The 27,519-nt window shown below is 45.1% G+C and overlaps 1 protein-coding gene across 4 annotated transcripts in view; it reads left to right on the top strand.

The window, feature by feature from the left end:
* SUSD6 (sushi domain containing 6) overlaps nt 1-27,519 on the top strand; it is a 111,535-nt gene that overhangs the window by 35,863 nt on the left and 48,153 nt on the right. For 2 of the 4 annotated variants that reach the window (XM_055289001.2, XM_055289002.2), the window contains exon 2: nt 11,441-11,641. In XM_055289001.2, the coding sequence (XP_055144976.1) occupies nt 11,521-11,641 (121 nt within the window). In that variant the 5' untranslated portion in view covers nt 11,441-11,520. Of the gene's footprint in view, nt 1-1,471; nt 1,622-11,440; nt 11,642-23,535; nt 23,728-27,519 lie in introns of those variants that run through there. The other 2 variants (XM_063644390.1, XM_063644391.1) reach the window with 2 other exon arrangements.

Here is a 27,519-nt window from a genome sequence, read left to right as displayed (position 1 = left end):
AAAAAAAAAAAAAAAAGCCCCTTGGCCTTGGTGAAGCTGAATGCTCCTGGTTACACTAACTTTTGGGAAGGTCATTTGATTTTTGGCCACACTGAAATTGTATCAGGAAGACTCTTGAAAGTTATATACTTCGTTGGAAGAATTAGTCGTTATTAGAAAGGGTTGGATTGGCCACTCTGCTATCTTTTAGGGCTCTCTAAGGAACTGCTGAGAAGTTTGTTTATACAGTTAAAGGTGAGGTGGGTGAAGTCAAATTGTGCTGGCTGGTGGAGTGGAGGTGGGGTTGTCCATGGTGCTCATGGGAGTACAGATAGTGTGTTGTTGGTGAACTTGCCACAATGCTACGGGTTTAATGCAAGAAATAGGCAAAGCTTTTCGGTTGGGATAGTAATATGCCCCATTTCACTCACTAATGGATTTCCTAATTGTATGCTAGTATTTCTAACATAAGGGCTGAGGATGTGTATTTAACCGTTTTGCCAAGTTTATCTCCCTTTTCTTGCTGTCCAACCCCCTGGGAAAAAAAAAAAAGGAAAAAAGGAGAAAGTGACTTAAAGAATCAGGATTTGGGCTGGGTACATTGGCTCACGCCTGTAATCCTAGCACTTTGGGAGGCCAAGGCAGGCAGATCACATGAGGCCAGAAATTTGAGACCAGCCTGGCCAACATGGTGAAACCCTGTCTCTGCTGAAAATACAAAAATTAGTCGGGCTTGGTGGCACACACCTGTAATTCTAGCTAATCAGGTGGCTGAGGCATGAGAATCACTTGAACCCCAGCGGCAGAGGTTGCCCTGAGCCGAGATTGCGCCACTGCACCCCAGCCTGGGCAACAGAGCATCTCAGGAAAAAAAAAGTAAAGAATCAGCATATCAGGATTTGGAACCAGAGAAGCTCTTCAAGTAGAGATCATCTAGTCCAGCCCTGCATTTTCAGATGATGATGACAATAATAATGATAGATGGTGATGAATATAATAGTAACTACTATTTTTGATGACTTACTAAGTCACAGGCACTATGCTATGTACTTTATAAGTATTTCCCCATATAATACTTAAAATATCCCTGTGAGATAGGAATTATTAGTACCATTTTATAAAAGGAAATAGAGGTCCAGAAAGGTTGGATAACTACATTGAGGTAAAGAGAATGCTGAAGTAGCCATCACGCAGAGAGATGAAGCAGCCTCCTTGTTCAAGGTCAAGTTTTCCAGTTAAAGGAGAAACACAAGTAGAATCCAAGTCTCTTGACCTTGAGCTCAGGTGAGCACCTATTTTTTGTTTTGACCTGAGAACTCACTTTCTGTGGTCATTTTTGTCTTATTTCTCACTATCCTTTTAATTTCAGTGAAATTGAATGAAATAGAAGGAAGGATGGTTTAGAGTTGGGGTTTTTGGTGAGTTTTTACAGTTTATTTTTAAACGGGCAGCTTTCCCAGACTGGCTGGGAATGTAGCAGAACGCCTGAGAACCAGGAAGTGACACAGACCTGTTTATACCATCCCACTCCTGGGCCTTTGGAAAACGATCCACAGAGATGGTAAAAAGTAAACATAACTGCATCAGCCAGCTCTCTAGGGTTTGCTATTTTTGACCTGGAGGAGGTGTTTCCTGCATAGCTGTAAGTACTCGGAATACCAAAATTTAGCTCCTAAACATTCTTTGAGTGAAGGTATATAGACAGACAGACATTTTTTGTTACCAGACAGCAGCATTCAGTGATTGTAGGCAGACAAAATTAAGGTTTTTTTCCCCTCCTCTCTCTGCCATCTTTTTGGTGAGTTGTTCTTCCATTTCTTTATCTTTCTTTGTAAGTAGCACTGTGTATGCAAAACACTGTCCTGGGGGCTCTAAATTTGTGCATGGGTTCAAGGTCCAACTCAAAGTTTTCTCTTTCACTTCTCCCTACTCCCATCAGAAGTCTTTGTTCCTGTGTCCTCTGTGTTCTCATAGCACTTTTTAAAAAACCTTCTTTGGGGCCGTAGTAACAATTTGACAGTGTTATATAGATAAACATAATTCCTCTCACGTAAGTTGTGAATTCCTTGAGAGTAAGAACTGTGCCCCAATTCATCTCTGTGATCACCCAAGCCTTGCACAGAAGACAGCCAGTGAGTGTTAGCTGAATTGCAGTATAGTCATTGGAGACACAGAGCCCTAAGAAGTCAGCTTTAGCAAATCGGCTTCCTGGACTTTATTTGCCAACTGGGTATTGAAGCCTGTTCCACTCAGCCCTGATGGGAACCAAGCAGAGAGATGTGATGACACATGAGATATATCTCTAGGGTCTAGGAACCAATTACAGTTGCCTCTGCCAAGCATCTGTTTTGCTACCTGGCCAAAATTTCAGGATTTATATAATCTTTTCCCTCTTGTTTTATACATGCTGCTATTTTGCCATTTTGTATTTTTTTATACAAATTATATCTTGTGAGTTTATCTTTTTTTCTCATTCACTCGAGAAGTATTGTTGAGCACTTTGGGGGCAGAGAATTGGTGGTCTCTGCAGGAGTTTATTACCTGCGGAAATGCAGCATACAAAAGTTAAATAACCGTGAGTGGCCTTTGGGGAGGGATATGATTGACTGTCCTATTCCTGGTCCAGGCAGGGATGCTGAGGGTTTGGAAGAGCCTTCCATGCTTTTGGGCTGAACTGAGAAATTCTCCCCAAACTAAGATGGGAACTAAGCTTGACCTTTTATTTGGAAAACAAAAGAGCAGGGAGCCCTATTAGGGAAGCAGGAGGAGGAAAGATTTCCAGGCCTCTTGGATTCCATTTATCTGTAAAATGGGGCTAATACCACCTATTTAATGAGGTAATGAGTGTGTGTAGGTGTATATTCCCTTAGTCTCCCAGAAACTAGTATTATTTTAGGATAGTCACAAACAATAGCTGTTTAATTTGGAGGGGAGGTAGTGCTAAGTGCTTTAAAAAATTTTTAGAATTTGATAGGAAAGAACGTGGGAGGCTCACTTGTTTAACCTGTTGGCTGTTCTCTTGTCTAAACTAACATTGTGTTTTGAGCCTAGTCTCAGGCAGTGTTTCCAAACCAGCTGAAACGGTGCCCTTTGGGAGTCTAGTGGGGGTCAGTCACAGCCTGTTAGAACAGGAAGGGGCTTAGCCAGCATGAATTTGAGCACCCACTGTTTCATACATCATCCTACGTGTCTCACGTTTGTCTTCATTTCACTGCACAGCAACCCAATGAGGTGGGTATCGTTTATCCAGTTTACAGACGGCGACTGAAAGTAACTTGCCCTAGACCACCCAATTGATAATATCTGCCATAATTTTTCCATGATACTGGCCTCCCTGAGAGATATGTAGTTCAACTGTTTTGTTTTACTGATGAGAAAACAGGCATGGAAGCAAAGTGCTTGTCCGAGGTTGGCCCCTCAGTCATGTTGAAGCTGGGATTGGAGAAGGGGTTTCCTACCTTCAGGTCAGGAACTTATGACAGGCATTGTTCCTGCTCACAGGCACTTTGCCTCTCCCCTGTTTTTCTGTCCGGTCTTATTTGTTCTCTCTTGCCTTTCTCTCTTGCATCTTTTCTCCCTTTCTCCCTGGGCCCCTGTATCTCTGCAGTGTGCAGAGGCTGGGTTTTGTTGTTGTTGTTGTTAAGATGTGTGTTATTTTTGGAAAGCATTTTAGGAGCACTGTGTACGGATAGTCCATACAAATGTGCTGATGGATTGATTAAACCCTAAAGGGAAAGTGGGCTGTCCTGGGTTTGCTGCAGTGCAGAGGGAGACGGATGCTAGGGATCCGTCTTGGGAAGATGTAGGGGAATGTGCTGCTCAGTCAGAACAATGAGGATAGAGTTAATGTTGCTTCCTTCCAGTCAGAGCCTGTGTTAACTTACTTTTTAGAGGAAATACTTTTGGGCCCCTCCTATTCCCTAGAAGACATTCCAGTTTTCTTACAGCTGAAAGGTCTTTTGGGATCATCCAGGTTCACCCCTGAGACAGGAAGGCTGACTGACTTGCCTGAGGCCAAACCACTTTTCAGTGGCTGGGACCTAGGCTGTCCCTCCTGTCCTGTGATCAGGTCCCTGCTGCAGTCATCCTGCTGTTAGGTGCTAGAAGAGAGGTGTTAGAGACTTGTTAAAGAGAAGACTTAGGTGGGGTGGTAGTGTGTCTGCTGGCTTAACTGTTGTCTGAAGTTGGGGAAAGCGTGATGCCCAGATGATGTGGTGAGCAATTCTGGGGATGGAAGACAAGGGCGCAGGGAATATCAAAGCAATTCAAAAAAACCTCTGACATTGTATAATGGCTTAGGTGGCTTAAGAGGAAAGCTGAGGGTAATGTTTGTGATTTGGAGGCTGTGTGATTTTAACAGGAGTTTGATGTTTGCCTTTTCAAGTAGGAGCTGGAGATTAAAGGAAATGGATAAGTTAATATTCTGGCCTGAAAGGATGTCAGAGTCCAGTAGAATGTGTGGCTGTCGAAGCACTCAAGTGTTAGTGGCAAAAAGGAAAGGGGAAGATACAGAAGTTAGTAGGACTGGAAGAATCCATTGATCCACAGTGGGAGAAGATAGAAGGCATCTATAAATAACTGAATTTTGGGGGGTAGGGGGCATTAAGGTCCAATAAGTGTTTAGATATCTTTTGATGCTGTAGCCTGGCCATTTCAGGGTGAGTAGGAGTACAGAGGGAAGATGTTGCAGGGAAGAAAGAGAGGTTAAGGAAGGGCCTGGGCAGCTTTGGCTGTATTAGTCGTTTCTCTTACTTGTCACACCCCTCTGGGGAACTTTGGACTTCAAAGTGTTAGGACTTCTTATCATTACAACCTGAAATGTAATTAGCTGGTTAAATTCTGTTCATGTTTCTGGAAGTGTTCTTTGTCCTTTCTCATCATGTGGCAGGATCAAGGTTGGTGAACATAGTTAATTAAAGGAATAAACTCTGTTGTTCTGGACTCTCACCACTACTACCATTATCCTCTGTTTAGATTAGTCTGAGGCAAGAAAAGGATTTATGTTGGCTTTATCATCCCAGTTCCCTCTCTTAACTAATGGACAGAGGAGCCATGGTTTAGGAAAAAATTTGTTCTAAAAATTACATGTAGAGGCCGAGACAGGCAGATCACTTGAGGTCAGGAGTTAGAGACCAGCTTCATCAACATGGCAAAACCCTGTCTCTACTAAAAATACAAAAATTAGCCAGTCATGGTGGCGTGCGCCTGTAGTCCCAGCTACTCAGGAGGCTGAGGCACAAGAATCACTTGAACCCAGGAGGCGAAGGCTGCCGTGACCCAAGATTGTGCCACTCCCACTGCACTCCAGCCTGGGCAACAGAGCGAGACTCTGTCTCGAAAAAATAAATAAATAAAAATAAAAATTACATGTAAACGAAGTCTGACTTTACCCACGCAGCACCTGGGAGCCACGCTTGACTGAATCAGGAGTCAAGCCCCCTTGCCTTCAGGAGAAGAGTTTGATAGTGTGAGATGACCTTGCACCTTCAGCAGGTCTATGGCATTCTCAGCAGGGGTGGGCCCCAGGGTAGCCAGGCACGTGGACTGAGGAAATCTGGGCCCTGGCTGCCTAGGGAACAGGGGCCCTGGCTGTTTCCTGGCTGGCCCCAGCTGCTGCTGCTCTTGCCTCCCAAGGCCAGAGCCATTTTTGAAGGTGACTCCAGGGCACCTTTAATCTTATTAGCAGGCTCTTGGGTTAACCTGGAAGCATCTGTGGCAACAACAAGCAAGTAAACCATGTGAACTTTGGGCTTGTGTTGCAGGCCCTTAACACCAGAAGCCCACCATGCATGTCATCATTTCTCAGCCCTCTGCTGTCTTGGCTTCCGGCTAAGACAGTAAACATAAGCCCCAGTTGTTTCTAGTTTACAAAGCATTTCCTCGTATTTTGTTCCTTTTGCGCCTCAACAGAGTCTAGGGAGATAGTCAAAGCAAGTAACAGCCCCATTTTACAAATGAGGAAATGGGCAGAGATGAAGTAAGTGACTTCCTCAGGGTCAGAGCTGTCTGTGGCTTGAGGGCAGTGTTCTTCCTCATTGGAGGAACTTATGGACAGGAAGTGAGTGTCCGCGACATCACATTCAGCAGGGCAGTCACCCAGTTGTTGATGTTCTAGGTTTACAGAGGTGGGAGAGGCTGCCCTTTTGGGGCTGACAGTCGAGCTGAGGCCTCCTGCTACCACCAGCTGTTGGGGCAGCAGCACTAGTTCCCAAGAAATAAAATCAGAAGGGTGACTCTCGTCATCTGTGTTTTGAAGAGGAACGCCGGCTACTGGGGTAAGAGATGAATTACAGCAAGAGAAGGGTAGAAGCGGTGAAGAATTCCGTGGCCTTAGAGCCTTTTTCAGATGTGGAAACAGAAGGCAGAGAGCCTTCATGACCAGCTCCCTAGCTGGTGGCAGAGGTGGGACTGAGTCATTGAGGCCCTCTCCTCTGTCTCACCTCTAAGTTCAGATGTGATATTCCTTGTGAGGATGGCCGAGTGCTAGTTTTGAACTTGATGCTTAGTTCTAGGTTCCTCTTCAGTGATAATTTTTTTTAATTAGGAGAGGTAGTCACTAACATGCCAAAGGAATACTGAAGTGAAATGGATTCTTTTTTTTAAACAAAGTTTTAGCCTCAGTATTTCTCTAGGGGTAATGAATACCTAGTGAAATTTTTTTGTTGTTGTTTGGTGTACTAAAGCCACAATCCAAGGACAAGTCTTGTTTTTTTAAATTCTATATTCAAGGCAGATCATTTCTTAAAATGATTAGATTTATAGTGTGGCCTTTTCTCCACAGTAGCTGGGTTCTCCCATTCTGGGTAATACTTTGGAGATTTAGGAGTTAGCTTTCCTCTGTTTTATTTCTGAAGCAGTAACCCTTGGCCTAGCCTTACATATAAACACCCCACTGCCTACCTTCTATTTATCTTTTCTTTGCAAAGCCCTCATTTTCATCACCCCGTCTGTTCTGCACCTGTGCCGTCTTAGGCTTCAGAGTGGAATTGGTTCCTTGACTCAGGTAGCTGCTTAAGCAGTAAGGGAGGAGCCAGCTGTTCCTGCAAAACAAAACCAAAAACAAATTAACAAAAAACCTAAAACCGATCAGGAACTCATACATGTACATCTTGTCTGCTCCGTTTTCATACCGGCTCCTCCCCACAGTATTCATGATTTTGACAAACCTTTGCTACCTGCCTGTCAGATGCCAGGCCTTGTGCTGGCTATTGAAGATTCCGAGTTGAGTAATTCACTGTCCCTGCCTTCAAGGAAGTCTCAGCCTGGTGTGGTGAGACAGATAAATAAATAGATATAATAACCTGTTAAAGGTACAGTCATAGCAAGGTAAGAAGGGGTCATTTCTACGTTGGAGGTGGGTGTGGTGTGAAGTGTCAGGAAAGAATTACTCTAGATGACCCTTGTGCTGAGCCCCTAAAATGACTCTATTCCTGGGAGAGGGAGCAATTAGGTTTTTGAGATTTGTTTTAATGGCAGTTTGTTGAGAGAGGAGACAGGTGGTCTATAGGAAGGCCTTGCTACATTAACTTTATATTTTGTTTGAATAGATAATACATGTACAAAGTACAACACTCAGTATAGTAAAAGGGAATATATGCAGTGAAAAATGTTTTTCTCCTTCCCCGTTAACCACTCAGTTCCTCTCCCTGAAGGCAATCATTAGTTACCAATTTCTATTTTTTTTTCTTTCTTTTTTTTTTTTTTTTTTTTTTTGTGAAACTGAGTCTCACTCTGTCACCCAGGCTGGAGTGCAGTGGCACGATACCGGCTCACCACAACCTCCGCCTCCTGGGTTCAAGTGATTCTCCTGCCTCAGCCTCCTGAATAGCTGGGATTACAGGTGCCCGCCACCACACTTGGCTAATTTTTGTATATTTAGTAGAGAGGGGGTTTCACCATTTTGGCCAGGCTGGCCTTGAACTCCTCACCTCGTGATCCACCCGCCTCGGCCTCCCAAAGTGCTGGGATTATAGGCGTGAGCCACTGTGCCCGGCAGTTACCAATTTCTTATGCTTTATTCCAGGTGAGTTTTTCAGTGCTTATAGGGGTATGTGTTTGTGTGTCTTTTAAAAATACATGCATATACACGGGTTATTTTTTTCACGTACTAATTTTAGAAGTCATTCCATATTAGCACAGGTTGAAGTGCCCTATTCTTTTTAAACCACTGTACGGTATTCCATTATACTGGATGTACTGTAACTTATTTAAGTACTCGCCTTTCATGAACTTTTAGGTTACTTCAGTCTTTTGCCTTTACAAACAATACATGAATATCTTTCATATATGTCATTGCACATGTGATTTCTTAGGGCACATTCTAGAACTGATAAGTCAGTATATGTGCATTTGTTTGGAATAGATATTAACAAGTTGCTCTCTGAAGGATTCTATATTGATTATAAAATGCTAGTCAGGCAGAGTGGCTCATCCCTCTAATTTCAGCCCTTTGGGAGGCTGAGTTAGGAGGATCACTTGAGGCCAGAAGTTTGAGACCAGCCTGGGCAACATAGTGAGACACCCTCTCTCTTTAAAAAAAAAAAAAAAAAAGTTAGGTGTGGTGGCGTGCTCCTATAGTCCCAGCTACTTGGGATGCTGAAGCAGAAGGATTGCTTGAGCCCAGGGGTTCAGGTGAGCTGTGCTCACACCACTGCCTTCCAGCCTGGATGACAGAGTGAGACCCTGTCTCTTAAAAAACAAACCAAAAAACGTGCCAAAAAATTAAATTTAAGATTCTTTACCATTTGGCTGGCCCCACCACTCTTCCCTTGCCTGCCCCCTCAACCCCCACCAAAATCCTCTAAAATCCCTGCCAGTATGATCTTCCTAAATGAGTTTAGTCTTATAATTTCCCTGTTTAGAATCCTTGTAAGGGTAAAGTTTAAACCCCTCTGCTTAGCCCCTGCCTCCAGCCTCTGCCAGGAGTAATGTGCTCCCATAGTACTCTGATCCACTTGTATTTGGTGCTTCCTCTTTTTTCTTTTCCTTCCTTCCTCTTTTCCTTTCCTTTCCCTTCCTCTTCCTCCATTCTTCCTCCATTCTTCCCTCCCTCCATCTTCCTCCAGTCTTCCCTCCCTCCCTCTCTCCCTCCCTCCCTCCCTCCCTCTCTCCCTCCCTCCCTCTCACATCCTTTAGGACTCAGCATCACCTCCTCTAGGTAGTCTTTCCTGACTACCACCACTTATGCACAAAACAGCTAAGCACTACCTTATGTGGCCTCATTTATTCACTGCTTAAATATTTTTTATGCATGTGCTGTGATGTGGCACATGCAGGTGTCATTCTTGATGATCCACTGGTTATTGCCTCGAGGGGGTGACAACTGCCCGGTGGGGTTACCTGGTGTGGCTGCACCTAAAACAGCAATACCAAAGGGCCCATTGCCAATTCTGTCACTGACCAGCTGGGGCCTCTGAGTATATCCCTTAACCACTTTGGACCTTGATTTGGCATCCGTCAAATGAGATGGTGGAACTTGAGGAACTCTAAGGCCCCTGCTGTGCAGGTCTTATTAATGATTACAACAGCAACAGCAGCCAGTGTTTACTGAGGACTTACAAAGCACCAAGCACTTTGCCAGGCACTTTGTCTATCCTAATCCTTACATCATCTCTACGAAGTTAGTGTGGTTACTATCCCCATTTTACAGATGAGGAAACTAAGGCTAAGAGAGGTTATATGACTTGACCACAGGGTCATAATAAGGAAGCAGATTTGAATCCAGGCATTCTGACTTTACTGTTCTTAGCCACTTAAATGGGCACACATTTGACACACAGTTTTGTGTACTGTTTGGCGGTCACTCACAGACTCCATCCCAGACCTCTACATGAACCATCCCTGTTCTACAGTTTTAAAGGCTCGAACTGGAGTCTGGGTGAAACCTGGGGACAGAAGACTGCTATAGTCACAATTATTAGCGGGAAATGGGTGAGGACCAGTGGCCAGCTCTGTTCATGAACCTTTGACAACTCTCACAGAGAGTCTTGTTTTGGACAGAGACAACTTACATTGCTGTTTTCAGTTACCCTCTTTAAGAGGAGGGGAGAGTAGGCCTGAGTCACGCTTCAGACACAGATTAAAATCAGATTTGGTACCAGGTGCAGTGGTTCACACCTGTAATCCCAGCACTTTGGGAGGCTGAGATGATGGATCACTTGAGGTCAGGAGTTTGAGACCAGCCTGGCCAACATGGTGAAACCCCATCTCTACTAAAAATACAAAAATTAGCTGGGTGTGGTGGTGGGCACCTGTAATCCCAGCTACTTGGGAGGCTGAGGCAGGAGAATCACTTGAACCCGGGAGGTGGAGGTTGCAATGAGCCAAGATTGTGCCATTGCACTCTAGCCTGGGCAACAGAGCAAGACTCTGTCTCAAAAAAAAAAAAAACAAAATCAGATCTGGGTAATATCCCTGGCAGAGTCCCAGGGGCATCCTTTATTAGGGTTATAGATGGCAGACTCCCTAATCTATGCATATAAAGCCTTATTAATGGAGAAGGGGGTGTGTGTGTGTAACTTAAAGAAGTGTAATATTATATGGAATACCTGTTATAAACTAAAATAACTGGCAAATGAAATTAAATAAGTTAACTGAAATATAATAGGCCCACACCATAATGTATTGTAATGTATCGTCAACCCAGTTGCCTCCCTAAAGGCTTATAGAAAAGAATCTTTAAAGTCTTGACCTCTGATACACACACTCTCTGTCTCTCTCTCTCTCTCTGTCTCTCTCTCTCTCTCTACTGATTCCTATTTTTCTGAAGTCTTTGTCTGAACTAGAGTGGGTGGGTGGTAGGGCTAATTAGCAATTGCAGCCCATTCTCCATGCCTCCCCCTGCCTCATCTTTTTCAGGGACAGCCAGCAGAATGTGGTCACAGGTGTGTGTGTTGGGTGAGCCTTGATTAATTAGTCAATTTTTGAGATTCACGGCTGTCGAGTCAGATCCTCCGGCTCATCAGCCTTTGGCAGTTTAGCAAGCAGGCTGGGGCCCTCAGCTCCCACTGCTGCATTCCTTCTCTAGGCGGTGTATTCTCTCTTTACGACACGTGTTCTCTCTCTTTTTTCCTTTTGGTTAGTTGAACTTGTTCTGAGTCCAAGTGGCAAAGGCAAAGCCTGACTTGGGTGTAGCAGCTCTGTGTCAATAGCCGCCTCTCTGCTGGAGCCTCCAGGCAGGCGGTGGGGCAGAGCTGGGCAGTTTCTGAAAGCCCTGCTGTGCCTGACTGCCATCCAGGTGAGACAGAGCTCACCTCCTGGCTTCTGCACGCTGCAGGCCTTGTTTCCCCAGGGAGAAGTTGAAAAGCCACTTCTGTGCTTGCCTCTCCTGGCAGCAGGGATTCGAATAGTTGCTAGAATTCTCTCAACTTTGTGTGTAATTATGGCTTCCTTACTAAAGTGGCTGCTTTCAACTAACTTATGGCTGAAGTTTTCACTTTATGTCCTTGTTTATTTGTTACAGGTGAATTGGCTCCCAGCCGACTTTAGGATTCTTCTGGATTTTAAATTTTTTCTTTTCAAAAAAACTTGGACGGATAAAAGATGTGCCATGGCAGGATAGCACCAAAGAGCACCTCAGTGTTTGCCGTGGCCTCCGTGGGACATGGAGTGTTCCTTCCGCTGGTGATCCTTTGCACCCTGCTTGGAGACGGACTTGCTTCCGGTAAGTCCTGACCTGCTGTGTGTGGGTGGGAAAATATTTAATACCATTGTTTCTCTCGAAGACCAGGACAGGGGACTCTCCTCCTGGCAGGCAGTTTCAGGGAGAGCAGAGGGTGGAGGGCTTTTGTGTTGTGGTAAATATAGCAGGGAGCCAGTCCTTCTGGGGTCTAATGAGTCACCTGGAGGAGGGGCATGTGGGAGCCTGCTGGTGGTAACCTTGTCACCCCTCTCCGCCAGCCATAATCATCATCAGGAAGACAGAGGTGTAGGGTTCAGAGCACAATATGCAGGTTAAGGGGACAGACTTTGGAATCAGACTGCCTGTGTTCAGTGCCCATTCTCACTACTTGCTTGCCCTGTGACTCTGAACAAGTTATTTTACTGCTGCAAGCCTCTGTTTCCTCAGCCGCAGAATGGGATAATAATAGTACCTACCTCATTGGGTGGTTGTGAAGATTGAGGTAATAAAATAAGTATATAATGATTGTTAGCTGTCTTTTGTTTGTTCGTTTTTCTGTGCTTTTTCTCAGAATGAGTGGATAGTTGAAGTATTGTAATATAGTGAAAATAAGACTCGGTCACTGAAAATGTTGTGATCTTGGGCAAGCGACTTAACCATTCTAGGGCTCAGTTTTTCCCTCTGTCAGATGAATGGGTTTACCCGGAATAACATTTAAAGTCACTTCTTTGTCCCTCAGTAAATGCTTTCATGATTCTAAGGACTTTGTGGTTGAAGATGGTGAGCTGGACGGGCCCTAGCAGGGGCTAGACATGCACCATTCAGCCTTTTTGTTTGTTCGTTTGTTTGTTTGTTTTCAGAGAGTCTCACCCTGTTGTCCAGGCTGGAGTGCAGTGGCACGATCGTGGCTCACTGCAACCTCTGCCTCCCGGGTTCCAGCGATTCTTCTGCCTGAGCCTCCTGAGTAGCTGGGACTACAGGCTCATGCCACCACACCTAGCTAATTTTTTTATTATTTAGTAGACAGGGTTTCACCATGTTGGCCAGGCTGGTCTTGAATTCCTGACCTCAGGTGATCCACCCGCCTTGGCCTCCCAAAATGTTGGGATTACAGGTGTGAGCCACGTGCTCGGCCCATTGAACCTTTTTGAGTTTGTACAGCCCTTGTTGCCTTCAACAGTGCTCCAGAGACCCTTCTAGGCAGTCTTTGTGTGATCTTCTAGACAAAATGTCCTTTTAGAAAGGACATGTTTGGGTGTGTACAGTAGGCCTCTGGGTGGTGTGCCACAACGTACCTCTGTGTCTACACTCCAGAATCATCATTGAACTCACCAATACTGGTGTTCCTAGTGGACTTTATTAGAAACACATACATGGCAGTTTCCTTAGCCAGTGCTTCCTGGAGAGGGATCTCAGAACTAGATCCTGGAAGGGGACTTGGTGGGGACAGTAGGGGAGTGGTATATTGTGGCTGTAGAGCCTCCACAGTTCAGTGCTACTTCTTTCATTCTCTATCAGCTTCTGCCACCCACTTACCCAACATAAACAGATAATGTCAGAGTCTCAGCTAATCTTTTTTTTTTTTCTTTTCTGAATTGTTGGAAGAAACAATTACAGATTTTTTTGTTCATTGTAGCCTTCTCCACTACCAACATATAGATGTGCCTTTCCTTCCATCCCATTCTGACACTTGGAACCCAAGCCTTTTCTCCCTAGTCATGAGGAGCCCCTGGCACAACCCGGGAGGCCATGATGATAGGGACCCCACAATGTGGCCATCATGGTTATATGAGGTTTCAAAGGAAGAGAAGACCAGGCTGCACCAATGTGCAACAAAATGAAGCAAAGCCTCCTTTCATAGGGTCACCCCAAAACCAGAGGAGGCCTCTAGAAGTGCTAGTTGCAGAACCACAAAGTGTGGTGACTCTCTTATTCACCACCGTGTCTTTAGAGCAGAAGTTGGCAAACTGGCCCACAGGCCAAATCCTACCTGCCATCTGCTTTTGTAGAACCTTCCAGTTAACTGTTTATATTTTTAAATGGTTGGAAAAATCAGATATTTCATGACGTGTAAAAATGTATGTGAAACTTAAATTTCAATGTCTATAAAGTTTTATTGGAAGACAGCAGTGCTCATTCGTGTATATATTGTCTATGGCTGCTTTTGTGCTACAGTGGCAGAGTTGAGTCGTTATGACAAAGACCATGTGGCCTGAAAAGCCTAAAATTTTGGGGCTTTAAAATATTTGAGTCTTTGTAAAAGAGGTTCTCCCCCAGCCCAGAACAAATGGTGCTCAATAAGTATGCACATGAATGGAATGACTGTCAGAGCAGGAAGGAAGGAAGGACTAGTCAAAACCAGCTTGGGCTTCAGAGAACTGTGCACTTGCTGCTCAGAATCTCACAGCTAATTGTAGGGCCAGGACCTAGCCTGGTGCCTGGCATACCACTGTGACCTGCCTCTTCCAAGGCTCCTTTAAGGAACTGCCCTGGCATGTGGTGTTAGTGGCAGAATGTCTGCCTTAAGTGTCTGAAGCCTCTTTAGTGTCATTAAGCTATCCTACTTACCCCTACCTTCCCTTTTGTTGGCTTCATCCCTCCCATTCCCCACCTCATTTTCCAACTACCCACACCTTCCCAGCTTCCCACTCAAGGTCCGAAATCCATTATCAGGTTCCATACTGGCTGGATAAAGGGATTATTATTTTCCACTGTGGAAAAATGTGTCTGTTTATAGTGTGGGCTCAGACCAGGATGGGAAAGTTGGCTCTGTTTTCTTTCCCCTCCCCCACCTGAAAGAATGCTCCTTCCCTGCCACCCCAACCTCCAAGTCTTTTCTACTCCCCATAAAACGTGTACTGGCAGGGGAAAGGGGTTCACCTTTGCTTAGATCCAGTGTACTAAGTTGCTACCAATGTTTTTCCCTTTCTTTGGAGTGGCTTCTAGGGGAGGAGGTGCCCTTTCTAGGCCTGAAACCCAAAGCACACCTATATGGCCGTGCCTGCCATAAGCAGCATGCCAAGCAGGCTTGTCCAGAAACCAGGATCTCAGATACTCTGAAGCCGAGGAAAGGCATTTTAATTCAGGAAAAGCCTCTTTTCCTCTTCTTGTGTTTCTTTTTCCTTTTTCTTTTTATTTATTTTAGAGATGAGGTCTTACTCTGTTGCCAGGCTGGAGTGCAGTGGTACAATCATAGCTCACTGCAGCCTTGACCTCCCAGGCTCAAGCAGTCCTCCCACCTCAGCCTCCTGAGTAGCTGGGACCATAGGCATACACCACCATGCCCAGCTGATTAAAAAAAAAATTTTTATGTTGCCCAGGCTGATCTCGAACTCCTGGGCTGAAGTGATCCTCTCCCCTCTGCCTTCCAAAGTGCTGGGATTATAGGTGTGAACCACTGTGCCTGGCCTCCTTCTTGCATTTCTTTCCTGTTCTTACAGCTGCTCCTGAACACCCACTTCAGAGACATTTTTAAATGGGTGCTTGTAAAATATACAGCCTTGCTATCCAGTGGGCTGTAGTAGACCCTGGCTATATGCGTGTGTACATGCACATTCATGACTCTGAGAATCCCACTAGACATAGGTAAGTGGGCATCCTCTGGAGACAATTTGTCTGCATTGTCTCTGGTCGTAGTACCACAGTCATCGTAATCTGTATCATCTCATCATCAAATATCACAGTTTTGATCACAGTCTAAGGTAGGAAGAATCATGTATGAAGAGGTACTTGAGAGTTCTGAAGTAAAATTACATCATGTTTAAAGTTCAGTTTCCATACTGGTTTCTCTCATCTACAGCTCGAGATTTGCAGTTATAGCAGAAAAGGTGTTAGAGAGGCATTGGGTCCAGCTTTCCCTTGGTCATTCCTTTAAATGGGGAGAATTATTGATAAGTTTCCTTTTTAAGAGTGACAAAAGGAAGCATATCTTATTCTTCACACCTAGTCACACCATGCAGTGGATAGACCAGAATTAAAAATAAAATCTATGCACATGCTACCCAATTTGCCTTTCTTGGACTAGGCGGAATTAAGATCTCTTCTCTGTAGCAGCCTTTCTCAGGTCTCCAAATCTTTCATTTTACCTGTAGTCTTAAGAAACTTGCTGTATGACCTGAGGCAAATCACATGACCTCTTTGTGTCTTTTGCAAAACAGAAACAATAATCCTTAAGAATGTTAAGTTGGTGTTGTGTAGACTAATAAAAATAATTGGAAGGCACTTGGCATATAAAATGAAGTGTGTGATGTAATTCCCAAATAACAACAACAGAATTGGTATGTGACCTACTGTTGAGTTATGAGGTGCAGTAGACTTTTTATGCAGATGATACTCTGCTGTCATTGAAACACAAAACTTAAGGTGCAAAGTACTATTTGAGTTGGGGATAAGAGATTTTTGAAGCAGTTATCAAATTTGACCAGTAAGGAGGGATTAATTTACTTCAGGAATCCCCATTGCTTTCCAGAAAGCTCATGTTTGCGTAGTTTGATCTCAATCCAACTGGCTTGCTGACTCATAAAAGTTTTTGTTTGCATTCTCTTTCTTTCCTGAGCTTATTTACTAAACAAACTCAGTATTTTACTTGTTGCTGATTTTTTTCCCCTTAAAATGTTGCCATGACATGTTAGGCCACGTTAAACATCACACAATCACCTAAAACAATTTTAGAATAGCAGGGAAAACAGCCATCTGCATTTCTACATGACAGAAAGCCAGGCCGTTAGTTTTCATTGAAAATGGAAAGTGTTGAGAACTAGGTTCTCTGGGAGATGACTTGGCTTTAGCCCGTAGCAGAGAGATGTTGGCAGGTGGCCCTGGATCACCTCATCTCGGAAGGACCCTCGAGTCAGAGATAATGTACACTGAGTTGAAAGGAGAAAACAAATGGAAAACTAATGTGTATAGAGCATCACTTATGTGTCAGGCTCTGTTATCATTCCATATAAAGCTCTCAGAACACCCCAACTAGGCAGTTGTGCAGCCATTTTATAAAGGAGAAACTGAACCAGAGACAGGTTCAATAACTTGTTCAGAGACTGATGATTTTAAGTGGTGAGGCTGGCTGGGATTTGTGCTCAGTATGTCTGACTCTTGCCCATGGTCTTTTCTGGGAGCCACACTACCTGTGCTGAGTGACAGGCTTCACTGAGACCTGTTTTTTGTATTTCCTGATTGAAGTGCTCAGATCAGCCTCCAGAAAATTATTCTGATGGAGGAAGAAAGAGATCATGTTTTCTCCTGATGGATAAAAAGGATACAGGAGTCATCTCTGGGTTACCATGTTTCCCTCTGTGGTTGTGTCTTTTTTTATTTGAGATGGAGTCTCGCCCTGTCGCCCAGGCTGGAGTACAGTGGCACGATCTCGGCTCACTGCAAGCTCCGCCTTCCAGGTTCACACCATTCTCCTGCCTCAGTCTCCCGAGTAGCTGGGACCACAGGCGCCCGCCACCACGCTCAGCTAATTTTTTTGTATTTTTTGGTGGAGATGGGGTTTCACAGTGTTAGCCAGGATGGTCTTGATCTCCTGACCTCATGATCGGCCCGCCTTGGCCTCCCAAAGTGCTGGGATTACAGGCATGAGCCACTGTGCCCGGCCCTCTGTGGTTGTTTCTGTTCTCATCTACAGTGGCTCTTGGTTGTTTGGTTCCAGTTTAGGCACAAGGTTTGCCAAGGTGGTTCTATTCTTGGAAAGGAACAATAGGGACAAAGCAAATTGTTTGCTAAATGAGGATGTAGTTCCCAAAACATCCGCAAAGCATCTTCCTGTCAGCTGCAAATCCTGTTGATGAAAGTGATGTAATCTCTCCATGGTATAATTACCTGTGACTATAAAAAAACTTAGGGATTGTGGTAGGAGGCTAGATGGGTCATTATAGTTCTTGATGAACCCTAGTGTCATGAAAAGGCATTGAGAAATTACCCTCTGCACACTAATTGTTGTGCCATGTTTAGAACATTGACAACACACCCTCGCACTGTAACTTTCTAATCAAAAGAAACCCAGAGTCCACGTAACTGGGTCTCTATTGGGTTAAAGCCCTCATTAAACACAGATTCCATCTGCTGAGCAATGGTGCCCCACTACCCTGCTAACTTGCCAGCTTAGAGGTTATTCTTCTTACCTACCCGAATTTCTGCAAAAGAGGGGCACAGGGTGCTAATAAAACAATTAGGGTTAGCACTCAGTCTTCAGTGATTCTAGGTAGGTTTCCAGATGAACACCTCTCACCACTTCTTACCCACTGGAAGAGTGCAGTGCATCACTTGGGAGTGGGAGCCTGCAGAGGGTGTGAGGAGCCCTTCCATTCCAGGTGGGCTGTGCTGGTGTGCCTGGCTGCCTGGACTGGGATCAGATCAGGAGAGACCTTGGTCTGCCTCAGATTTAGCTTTGGGGTCCAGAGGGACAGAAACATGTAGAGACAACGTTTCCATGGTGCAGTGTGAATGAGGAGTTCCCTGGCTGCTGACTTCTTTCCAGCACTGTTCATCGACCTCATCTTAAGCTAATTTAACACATGAAAATCCGAATTCACTGAAAGATGAGGGTGTGACTATAACTTTTTTTTTTTCTGAGACAGGATTTCACTCAGTTGCCCAGGCTGGAGTGCAGTGGCTCTGTCACAGCTCACCGCAACCTCTGCCTCCCAGGTTCAAGTGATCCTCCCGCCTCACCGCCTTAGCCTCCTGAGTAGCTGGGACTATAGGCATGCATCACCACACCTGGCTAGTTTTTTTTAAATATTTTTTATAGAGATGGGTTTTGCTGGGTTTGCCCAGGCTGGTCTTGAACTCCTGGGCTCAAACGATCCACCCGCCTTGGCCTCCCAAAGTGCTGGGATTACAGGCATTAGCCACTGCGCCTGACTATAACTTAAGAACAGGATTGCCCCTAGGATTTCTTCACATAGCTGTCTCTTATGAGGTGGAGTGGGATTCAATTCATGTACACCTCAAAATAGTAAATACCACCTGCAGCTCTCGTGGAGCCACTGAAATCATGAGTATAACTCAGTATTATATCTAGCTACCATTATGCTTCAACTCTTCACCTTGTTTTTTGGAATGACTGCATAGTCTGATGAAAAGCATGTATTCTGGAGTCAGATTGTCTGGGTTGAATACTGCCTGTATTCCTTGCTACTTGTGTTGCCTTGGATAATTTTTGTGACCTCACTGTCTGTATTTCACCAGAATGGGGTTGATAATGTCTGCTTTATAAGATTGTAGTGAGGATCAAATAAGATAGTATATGTAAGGCATTTGGAACATTGCTGGGTACACAAATAAATATTCCCGTATTGGAAGATCAGATCCTAGCACCAATTGATATCATTCCACACTTCTGGTTTTATGACGCCACAGCTGCTTGGTTCAGACAGACTCAGGTTGGAACGTGCTCCCTGTTTCTTCCGTATGTCTTGGATTCTGTTTGATTCAATTCAGTGCATACTGAGTAGAGTTAGATCCTTGATATTCGTGAGGTTTTCTGAGTCCCTAAATTCTCAAATAACACATGTTGGTTTCCCATACATGAAGACGAGTAGCAAAGAGTGGTAAATGCCCTTCTGAGATGTTGGTGCTGGAGTGATATCAGCTAAGTGATCTCACTGTGAACTGTTTGTTCTCTTCAGGGAGGCTGCCCTGTTGGTATTTCAGAGCTGATGTTCCTCAGGGATGCTATTTGTTAGGAACACTTGGAGTCAGTTTTGAAACCTTACATATTAAATATGAGAATGCCAAGGATCTGTTCTTTTAAAGACATTTTTTATTTCATCAGCACAGTGATGTGATTGGAAGGTTGCATTTTACATGATTCCAAAACACAACTGGGAGAATATAACATTAGAATTAAAAAATAAGAAATATCTTTTTCCCATTTGGTAGTCCTTTTGCCTCCTCTTGCTTTTCTTAGCTATATTGGTATGTCTTCTTTTAGGAACCCCTTTCTACCTAGATTTATTGGCATCCCTGGTGATGGAGATTTTTTTCTTATTTAACTTCTTTGACTGATTAGCTTTGCCAGTAACCAAATCTTTTAAAGGAGAATTGTTTAGTCATCCAAAATTCTGGGAAGTAGTGCAGGGAAGGTAAACAGATTCTCTTCAAGATTTCTTGGCCCAGTTTTTTTTTTTTTTCATTCTTTTTAAATCACAAAAGTATTATTTTTGGTATTTCAGTGGGGAGCGGGCACAAAATGTGTTTCAGGAAGTTATGACCAAGTAAAAACAGGGCTATAAAATAATTCTGCTTCATCCTTTGTTATTCTGAGTAACAAGTGACACTCTAAAAATACAAAGGGCTTGATCAATTCTTCCCATGTAGTAGACACATGTCTCCTTGGGAGAGGGCGGGACCTTTGTGTTTATTGTCACTGGCTTGGGTTCTGATGATTCTGCCTTGTTGACCCTGGCTATGGTAAGAGGCACCAGAGAATGTCATTGGGATTGTTGCACACTAGACTATGACTGAGTGGGTGTGAGGATCAGCCTGTCACTGTTTCCTGAGCACTGGTCTAGGCACAGAGAGGTTTGGTGGCAGATAGGAGAAAAGTCTTGGATTTCTCTTCTTCCCAGTTGATCTCGTTGTGATCCAGAGGCTGGATTGCAAAGGACCCAGTGGAGTCTTGAGCCAGTGCAGTCCCACTAAGTCTCCTTGATAACTATGCATGGTTGCTCACAGTTTCTTTTTTATTTTTATTTTATTTTTTGAGACAGAGTCTCGCTGTGTCGCCCAGGCTGGAGTGCAGTGATGCAATCTCAGCTCACTACAAGCTCCGCCTCCTGGGTTCACGCCGTTCTCCTGTCTCAGCCTCCCGAGTAGCTGGGACTAGAGGCACCCGCCACCACACCCGGCTAATTTTTTTTTTTTTTTTTTTGTATTTTTGGTAGAGACAGGGTTTCACTGTGTTAGCCAGGATGGTCTTGGTCTCCCGACCTTGTGATCTGCCCGCCTCGGCCTCCCAAAGTGCTGGGACTACAGGTGTGAGCCACTGTGCTCGGCGGTTGCTCACAGTTTCTGATTAGCGGCCCATGAAGTTAGCTCGAGCCCTTCAGTAGGCTGTGTGGCTGTCTGCTTTATACCTCTCACACACCTCTCTGAGCTTTGATATCTATACACACTGCTTTCGGTTTTATTTCTTTGGTTTTGCTCTTTGTTTTTGATTCTTGTTCTTTGTTCTTGATTCCATATGTGTTTGCATATAAGCTCATTGAACAGAGACAAAATCCTTTGTATGTTGCTCCTTTGCTACAACCAGGGCCAGTGATCATCCCAGTAGATCTAACACACACATTGTGGGAAAGGTACTCCATAGGTGGGTTTACCCCGTAGGACGATCCAGAATCATGGCTTGTCCTCTATGTGAGGAAAGCAGGAGCAAGTCCAGGGCCCAGTGAGCAGTAGCAGTGTGTGGGGGCTCCCCACTGAGTGATGGTTCCTCATAGTATTCTGTCCCCAGCCTTCTGGGGAGGAAGTGGAGAAGCACGTGAAAGTGCCTTCATTCCTCAGGGATGCAGGTGGTGGGGCTCTTCTGTGGAGAAAAGAGACGGCCCAGGAAAACTGCCTAGAAGAGTACATTGCATAGTATGCTACCTTATAGCTTGGGTGAGGATTTTGAACCCAGTGTGGATCCTGTTAGGTGATGCAGAGTTATATAGTTTGAAAGTATATCTATCCCCAGCTGGCCGGGCGCGGTGGCTCACGCTTGTAATCCCAGCACTTTGGGAGGCCGAGGCGGGCGAATCACAAGGTCAGGAGATCGAGACCACGGTGAAACCCTGTCTCTACTAAAAATACAAAAAATTAGCCGGGCGTGGTGGCGGGCGCCTATAGTCCCAGCTACTCGGAGAGGCTGAGGCAGGAGAATGGCGTGAACCCGGGAGGCGGAGCTTACAGTGAGCCGAGATTGCACCACTGCACTCCAGCCTGGGCGACAGAGCGAGACTCCGTCTCAAAAAAAAAAAAAAAAAAAAAAAAAAAGTATATCCCCAGCTGGGTGCGGTGGCTCATGCCTGTAATCCCAGCACTTTGGGAGGCTGAGGCAGGTGTATCATTTGAGGTCAGGAGTTTGAGACCAGCCCAGCCGACAAGGTGAAACCCCGTCTCCACTAAAAACACAAAAATCAGCCGGGCTTGGTGACGCACACCTGTAATCCCAGCTACTTGGGAGGCTGAGGCAGGAGAATTGCTTGAACCTGGGAGGTGGAGGTTGCAGTGAGCCAAGATCACACCACTGCACTCCAGCCTGGGCAATAAGAGCAAGAATTCGTCTCAAAAAAAAAAAAAAAAGGAAAAGGAAAAGAAAGAAAGTATACCCCTGCCAAATCTCATGTTAAATTGTAATTGTCGGTGTTGGAGGTGGGGCTTGGTGGGAGGTGTTTGGATCATGGGAGCAGATTCCTCATGAATGGCTTGGGCAATCCCCTTGATGGTGAGCTCTCTGAGTTCACATGAGATCTGGTGGTTTAAAAATATGTGGCACCCCCTCCCCACCCCACTTTCTCCCTTTCGTTCTCATTCTCACCATGTGATGTGCCTGTTCCCCGTTTGCCTTCCACCATGATTGAAAGCTTCTTGAGGCCTCCCCAGAAGCACATGCCACTATGCTTCCTGTACAGCTTGCAGAACCATGAGCCAGTTAAAAAAAAAAAAAAAAAGTCTATTTTTAAATAAATTACCCAGTCTCAAGTATTTTTTTTCTTTTTTTTTTTTTGTTTGAGACAGAGTCTCGCTTTGTCACCAGGCTGGAGTGCAGTGGCGCAATCTCGGCTCACTGCAACCTCCACCTCCCAGGTTCAAACGATTCTCCTGCCGCAGCCTCCCAAGTAGCTGGGATTACAGGCATGTGCCACCATGCCTGGCTAATATTTGTATTTTTAATAGAGATGGAGTTTTACCATGTTGGCAAGGATGGTCTCGATCTCTTGACCTCGTGATCCATCTGCCTCGGCCTCCCAAAGTGCTGGGATTACAGGCCTGAGCCAGTGCTCCTGGCCTCAAGTATTTCTTTATAGCATAGTAAGAATTGCCTAGTTCAAGGAGGGAGGAAAGGTACGCTTTCATTATCAGTGGGAAGTGAAGGAGGAATGTATATGAAAATCATGCTGGCTGTAAACATATCCTGACATTAGAGAGGGGCACAAGAAGTGCCACTTGGGTGGGGTTTGGCTTCACTTTCTTACCTACTGCTTTTGCAGCCACAGCTTCCTCTGCCTCTATGTCTGTTTCTAAAGATCAAGGCTAAGGGACGACTCCTTCTCCTCTAAACATCTTCAAGCTTATTCTCACCCTGTTCTTCCTGTGGCTAGAATTCTACCTCCTGCCTTTTCCTCCCATACTTCTCTTTATCCTTCAAGGTACAACTCAGCTTCTTCTGTGGAACATCACCCATCTCTCTTACCACTAGAATTAATAGGGTCTGAAGGAAGGAGAGCGGGCTTTGAATGGAATTAACAAGAGCTCCTCGTCTTAGTTCTTTCTCTTGGGAGGATGTTAGACAGGCTTTCCTAGGAGCAGGATTCCAACTCTTCGAATCTTGACTGACTTTGATTTGAAAGGATTGGCCAGCTTTTTATGACCTCTGGTAATTGCAGCTTTGGGGAACTTGAACCCTTTGTTCTGTACATCATGGTACATGAACGCGATAGACTTGCTCCAAACCCTAATGACCCTGGGTTTGTAGGGTTGCTGTGGGGCAGATTGGGTTTTGTATTTTCATGAGTGTTAATTCCTTTAGCAACTATGTGTTGACATAAGGTGGGCAGGAGCTGTGTAATGCCACAGAGGGCTTTCTGGGGACGAGGTACTAGGCTGGATCTTGACAGAAGTTAATCATATGTAGTAAGCCTGTGAGAGGAGGGCAGCAGCAGCCAGGAACTGTGCTCTGCACTGGAGGAATGCAGAGTTATGGTTTAGCACTCTGATTTATTCCACAGGTACTCGTTGAACTCCTGCTGAATGCCAAGACTGTGCCAGCTACCGAAAATAGAACAATTCCATGTGATACATGCTATAATCAGGAAAGTACTGCACTACACAGGAATACTCATTAGGGGGTCTCCTGACTCAGTTTGAGTTGGTCATGGAAGGCTTTTCTGAGGGAGAGAAGTCTACACTGAGATCTAAAGGCAAGTGAGTTAATGGGTATGGGGAGACAAGGTGGCATAGTCAGGTGAAGAAGGCAGTGTCTTGGGCCAGACACTCTGGTTTGAATCCTAGTTCTGCCAGTAGTGTGTAATTTAAAGCAAGTTTCTCGAACTCTACGTCCCTCAGTTCTTCATATCTGTAAAATTGGGATGATAACATACATACCATATAGGGTTGTGGTGAAGATGAAATGTTGCTGTTATCATCACCATCGTTGTTAAAATGTGGCACTTGCCAGTGGCAGGTACAGCCCACTGTTGTGGGGAGTCAGGAGGGAGGGGAGGAAGAGAGTATAGTGTCTGCTCTGCTCATGTCAGCACTTCCTTTCCTTGGAACTCCCCATGTCACTGTTGAAACTTTGGATGTCCAATATACCGTATTCCCTAAACTGGTTTGTTTCTTGCCCTGTGAATGAAGAAGTGGTCTCTTTCACTCTGGTGGAGTATGTTCAGTAGCTGTAGTTTCAAAAAAGAAAAATAAAGTCTAACCTTAGCCTAAGAATTCACGGATTTAGGTTGAGCAGACCAAAAGCACAGTTTGAGGAAGCACCCAGAGAGGACTGAGAGGCTGCTAGTGGAGGCAGGTGCCTGTCCTGGCTGAATTGTCAGAATTGTGGAGGAGGAGGAGGAAGAAGAGAAACAAGCTCTCTTGGAGTATCCTAAGAATCAAAGAGTTAAAGAAAAAACAAACACTAGTTAATGAATCAAGAAGTTGAATGAGTCTAAACAGGAAAGGAAAGAGGGTTGGAAGGAGGTTGTTAATTTTAGGTACAATTTGTGGGAGAGGATTGGGGATGAGAAGAATAGCAGTGGGCACCTATTTGCCCATGGGACAGGAAGTGATGGGCTAGGTGAGGCTGCCCTTCTGGTCCGAGGGAAGAAGTCACTCAGGACAGGCCACAGGAGTGCATGCTTCTTGACCCTCATCACCTGGCCTCAGCTCAGCCAACTCGTAGGAGGCATGTCTGACAAAGACTCCTTATTTCAGCAAGTCCGATGCACCGTGTGGGGTCCCATGTGGGTCTTAGCTGGCGTCACAAATTCCACTGGGAGGCTGGAGGGTGTCAGAGGTTCTTAATTGCTTGGGGAAGGGAGAAGAGTGGAGGATCAGCTGGTGTCTGGGCCCTTCAGATGTATTCCAGGATTTGTCATCTTGGATCAGGCTGGGGTAATTGGAGAAGTTGGGGTGAGGACTGTCTGTGATTTGATGTGTTCAAGGGTGCAGAGAACTATTGTGACTTCTAGCAGAGATGTGTCTCAGGTTTCTTAGAGTGGCTTTCAGCAAAGGAACCCTTTCTTGGTGCTATTGTTCTCAATACCTTGTTAGGCAGTTTAGAGGCTTTGCTGCTCAACTGGCTCCTCTCTCTGGCATTCAGAAAATCTGTCACCAGTAATGCAGACCCTGGCCTTGCAGGAATAGTTAAGATTGTGAATAATAGGATTAAGTGAGATAATATATATAAAAGTCCTGGGTAAACAATAAAAGTCTATTCCAATGGAAAGGATTATTATAATACTATTTTTTCAGTCAGCATCTCTTTTCTGAACTGCTCAGAGCACTTTGTTAACACTAACTGGTTAATCCACTATCCATCCCTGGTTGGAGGCTGGCATTTAATAGCCCTCCTTTGTATGCAAGATCAAACACAAGTTTCCAACAAACCCCCACATCTTGAGCTTGAAGCCCAAACCTATGGAATCTAAATCTAAAGCTTGGACTTCTAAATGTGATAATGCCTCATTCCTGGGAATAAAGAAGGTGAGAAGAGAAAGGAGGGATCATTAAAATTTTTTTTCATGAATAATTGGTCATGTCAGACAAGGCTGTCATAGTCAGGATTTTGAGTGACCTAGAAGTCAGTCAGTCATTTTCCTCTGAGAAGCCAGAGTTCCTGCTGGAAATGAAACTTGATAGGAGCTGGAGAAGCAGAAGGCTAAGAAGAGCAGCTTTGGAGCAAAGAACATGGAAGCAGAGAGGGGGCTGGCAGATTTCTTCATTCTGTTCTGGTAGGCTGTGGCGGAAGTACTTGAGATGCCAGGTTCTGCATCACAGTGCTAACTGCCTGGCACATGGCAGTGGGAACACACCCTCCCCTCTGATGTGTACCAGGAAGTGTCAGGGGGACCCACAGTAGGTGCTTGGTGTATTCTGCAGGTCTCATGTTGAAACTTCACAGAGCACCCCCCTGAGTGTCCTGCTCAGGCCAGTTTTGCTGCAGACCAAGTATTGCAGTCCAGTTTGGCAGGGTGGGGTCTGAGCAGATCAGCCTTAGACCAAATCTCCAGTCAAGGAAAGGCCTAGGTGCATTGGTCCACCTGTGTCCCTTCCAAAGGCTGGTTTCACCAGCCTAGAGCTGGCATGAAAAGGTCCTGTTTTGTTCACAGTACTAGGTGAGGCCATTCAGAGTCATCAGGACCTTTGTCCAAGCTTGTGCTTCCCTGCCTCTGGTCAGAGCTTAAAGGGCAGTTCCATCCTCACCTTTTGTACTCTCTCGCTCAGAGTCTTGAACCCTGGAAGCAGGAGAAGGACATACTGAGTTGGGAAGTTCCTCCTTCCTCCAGTGGCAGATGTGTGGGCTCCCAGGTTTGAAACTCTAGAGGTCATTCAGGTGTGCCAGTGGAGAGGCACATACTCATGAGAGAACCGACAGGCTGGACTTTGGAGGTTATTTGCACTAGTGAGTTTCAAATTTGAGCTAACATCAGATTCCCCTAGAGGGCTTGTTAAACGCAGATTGCTGGGTCCCATCCCCAGAGTTTCTGGTTTAGTAGGTCTGGGATGTGGTTTAAAAATGTGCTTGTCTACCAAGTTCTCTAAAGAAGAACTTGGTAGACATGCAGCAGCAACTGCTGCTGGTCTGAAGACCACACTTTGAGAACCACCAATTTATACTTGGGCTGAAAAAAACCTGTCTGACTCTTTTCAGAGCAAATTTTGCTGAGTTGAGGACAGAGGGGGTGGAGAAATCTTGAACCCACTAGGGAGACAAGTGGCCTTCTTAGAAATAGGCTACTACAGGTGGGCCAACCTAATAAAACTGAGAAGAGGTTAAGGGAGGATGCTGGCAGATGTATCTCTTCTCCACGCTGGTCTGGTCCTTGCATACTACCCTATAGCAAGGAGCCAGACCTGGTGAGCCCCGGGGCTGGGTCATTTTCATTTCCTATTCTGCCCCCTGAGGCAGCAGTGAGTTCTAAAAGTCTGTACTTTTGGATGCCTTTCCTCAGTCTGGGCTCTATGATATGAAGAACGGGACCCTGAGCCAGGGTCCTGGGCATCGGCCCTAGCACTGCCTCTAACGGACAGTAACTGAAGGCACTTCATGTTACTCAAGGGTAACGTGAGTGTGGACTAGCTCTCTGGTGCCTTTTGTGCTCTGATATTCTGGGTTCTTTAATGATTTACCCTGACAGCTTCCTCCTCAGGGTCAGGAACTTCTGCTGGCTTGTTACTTGTTTTTTTTTTTTTTTTTTCCGTGTATGAGAACTTCTGTTGATCAGAATGCCATCCAGAGACTGGTTCGCCAAAAGTGAAACTAGAGACAAGTTTGGGAATTGGAGAGAATAACTTTTCTTTTTGGAGTCATTGGCACCTGCAGTTGTGCTGCTGCCGTGACACCTGCCTACAGAGAGAGTGACTCTGCATCACTGTCGTGCCTGCTTATCTTACCCCACTGCCAGCTTCACAGGCTGTCTGATCAGCTCTGGTTTCCAGGGTGCTCAGGATTGTTATTCGACATTCCCCACTGCCTGGCACAGTGTGTGGCTCATGGT

The sequence above is a fragment of the Symphalangus syndactylus genome, chromosome 8 (genome assembly GCF_028878055.3).
Source record: "Symphalangus syndactylus isolate Jambi chromosome 8, NHGRI_mSymSyn1-v2.1_pri, whole genome shotgun sequence".
Taxonomy (NCBI): domain Eukaryota; kingdom Metazoa; phylum Chordata; class Mammalia; order Primates; family Hylobatidae; genus Symphalangus; species Symphalangus syndactylus.
Note: the sequence above shows the minus strand (reverse complement) of the source record. Positions and strands in the feature narration are given on the sequence as shown.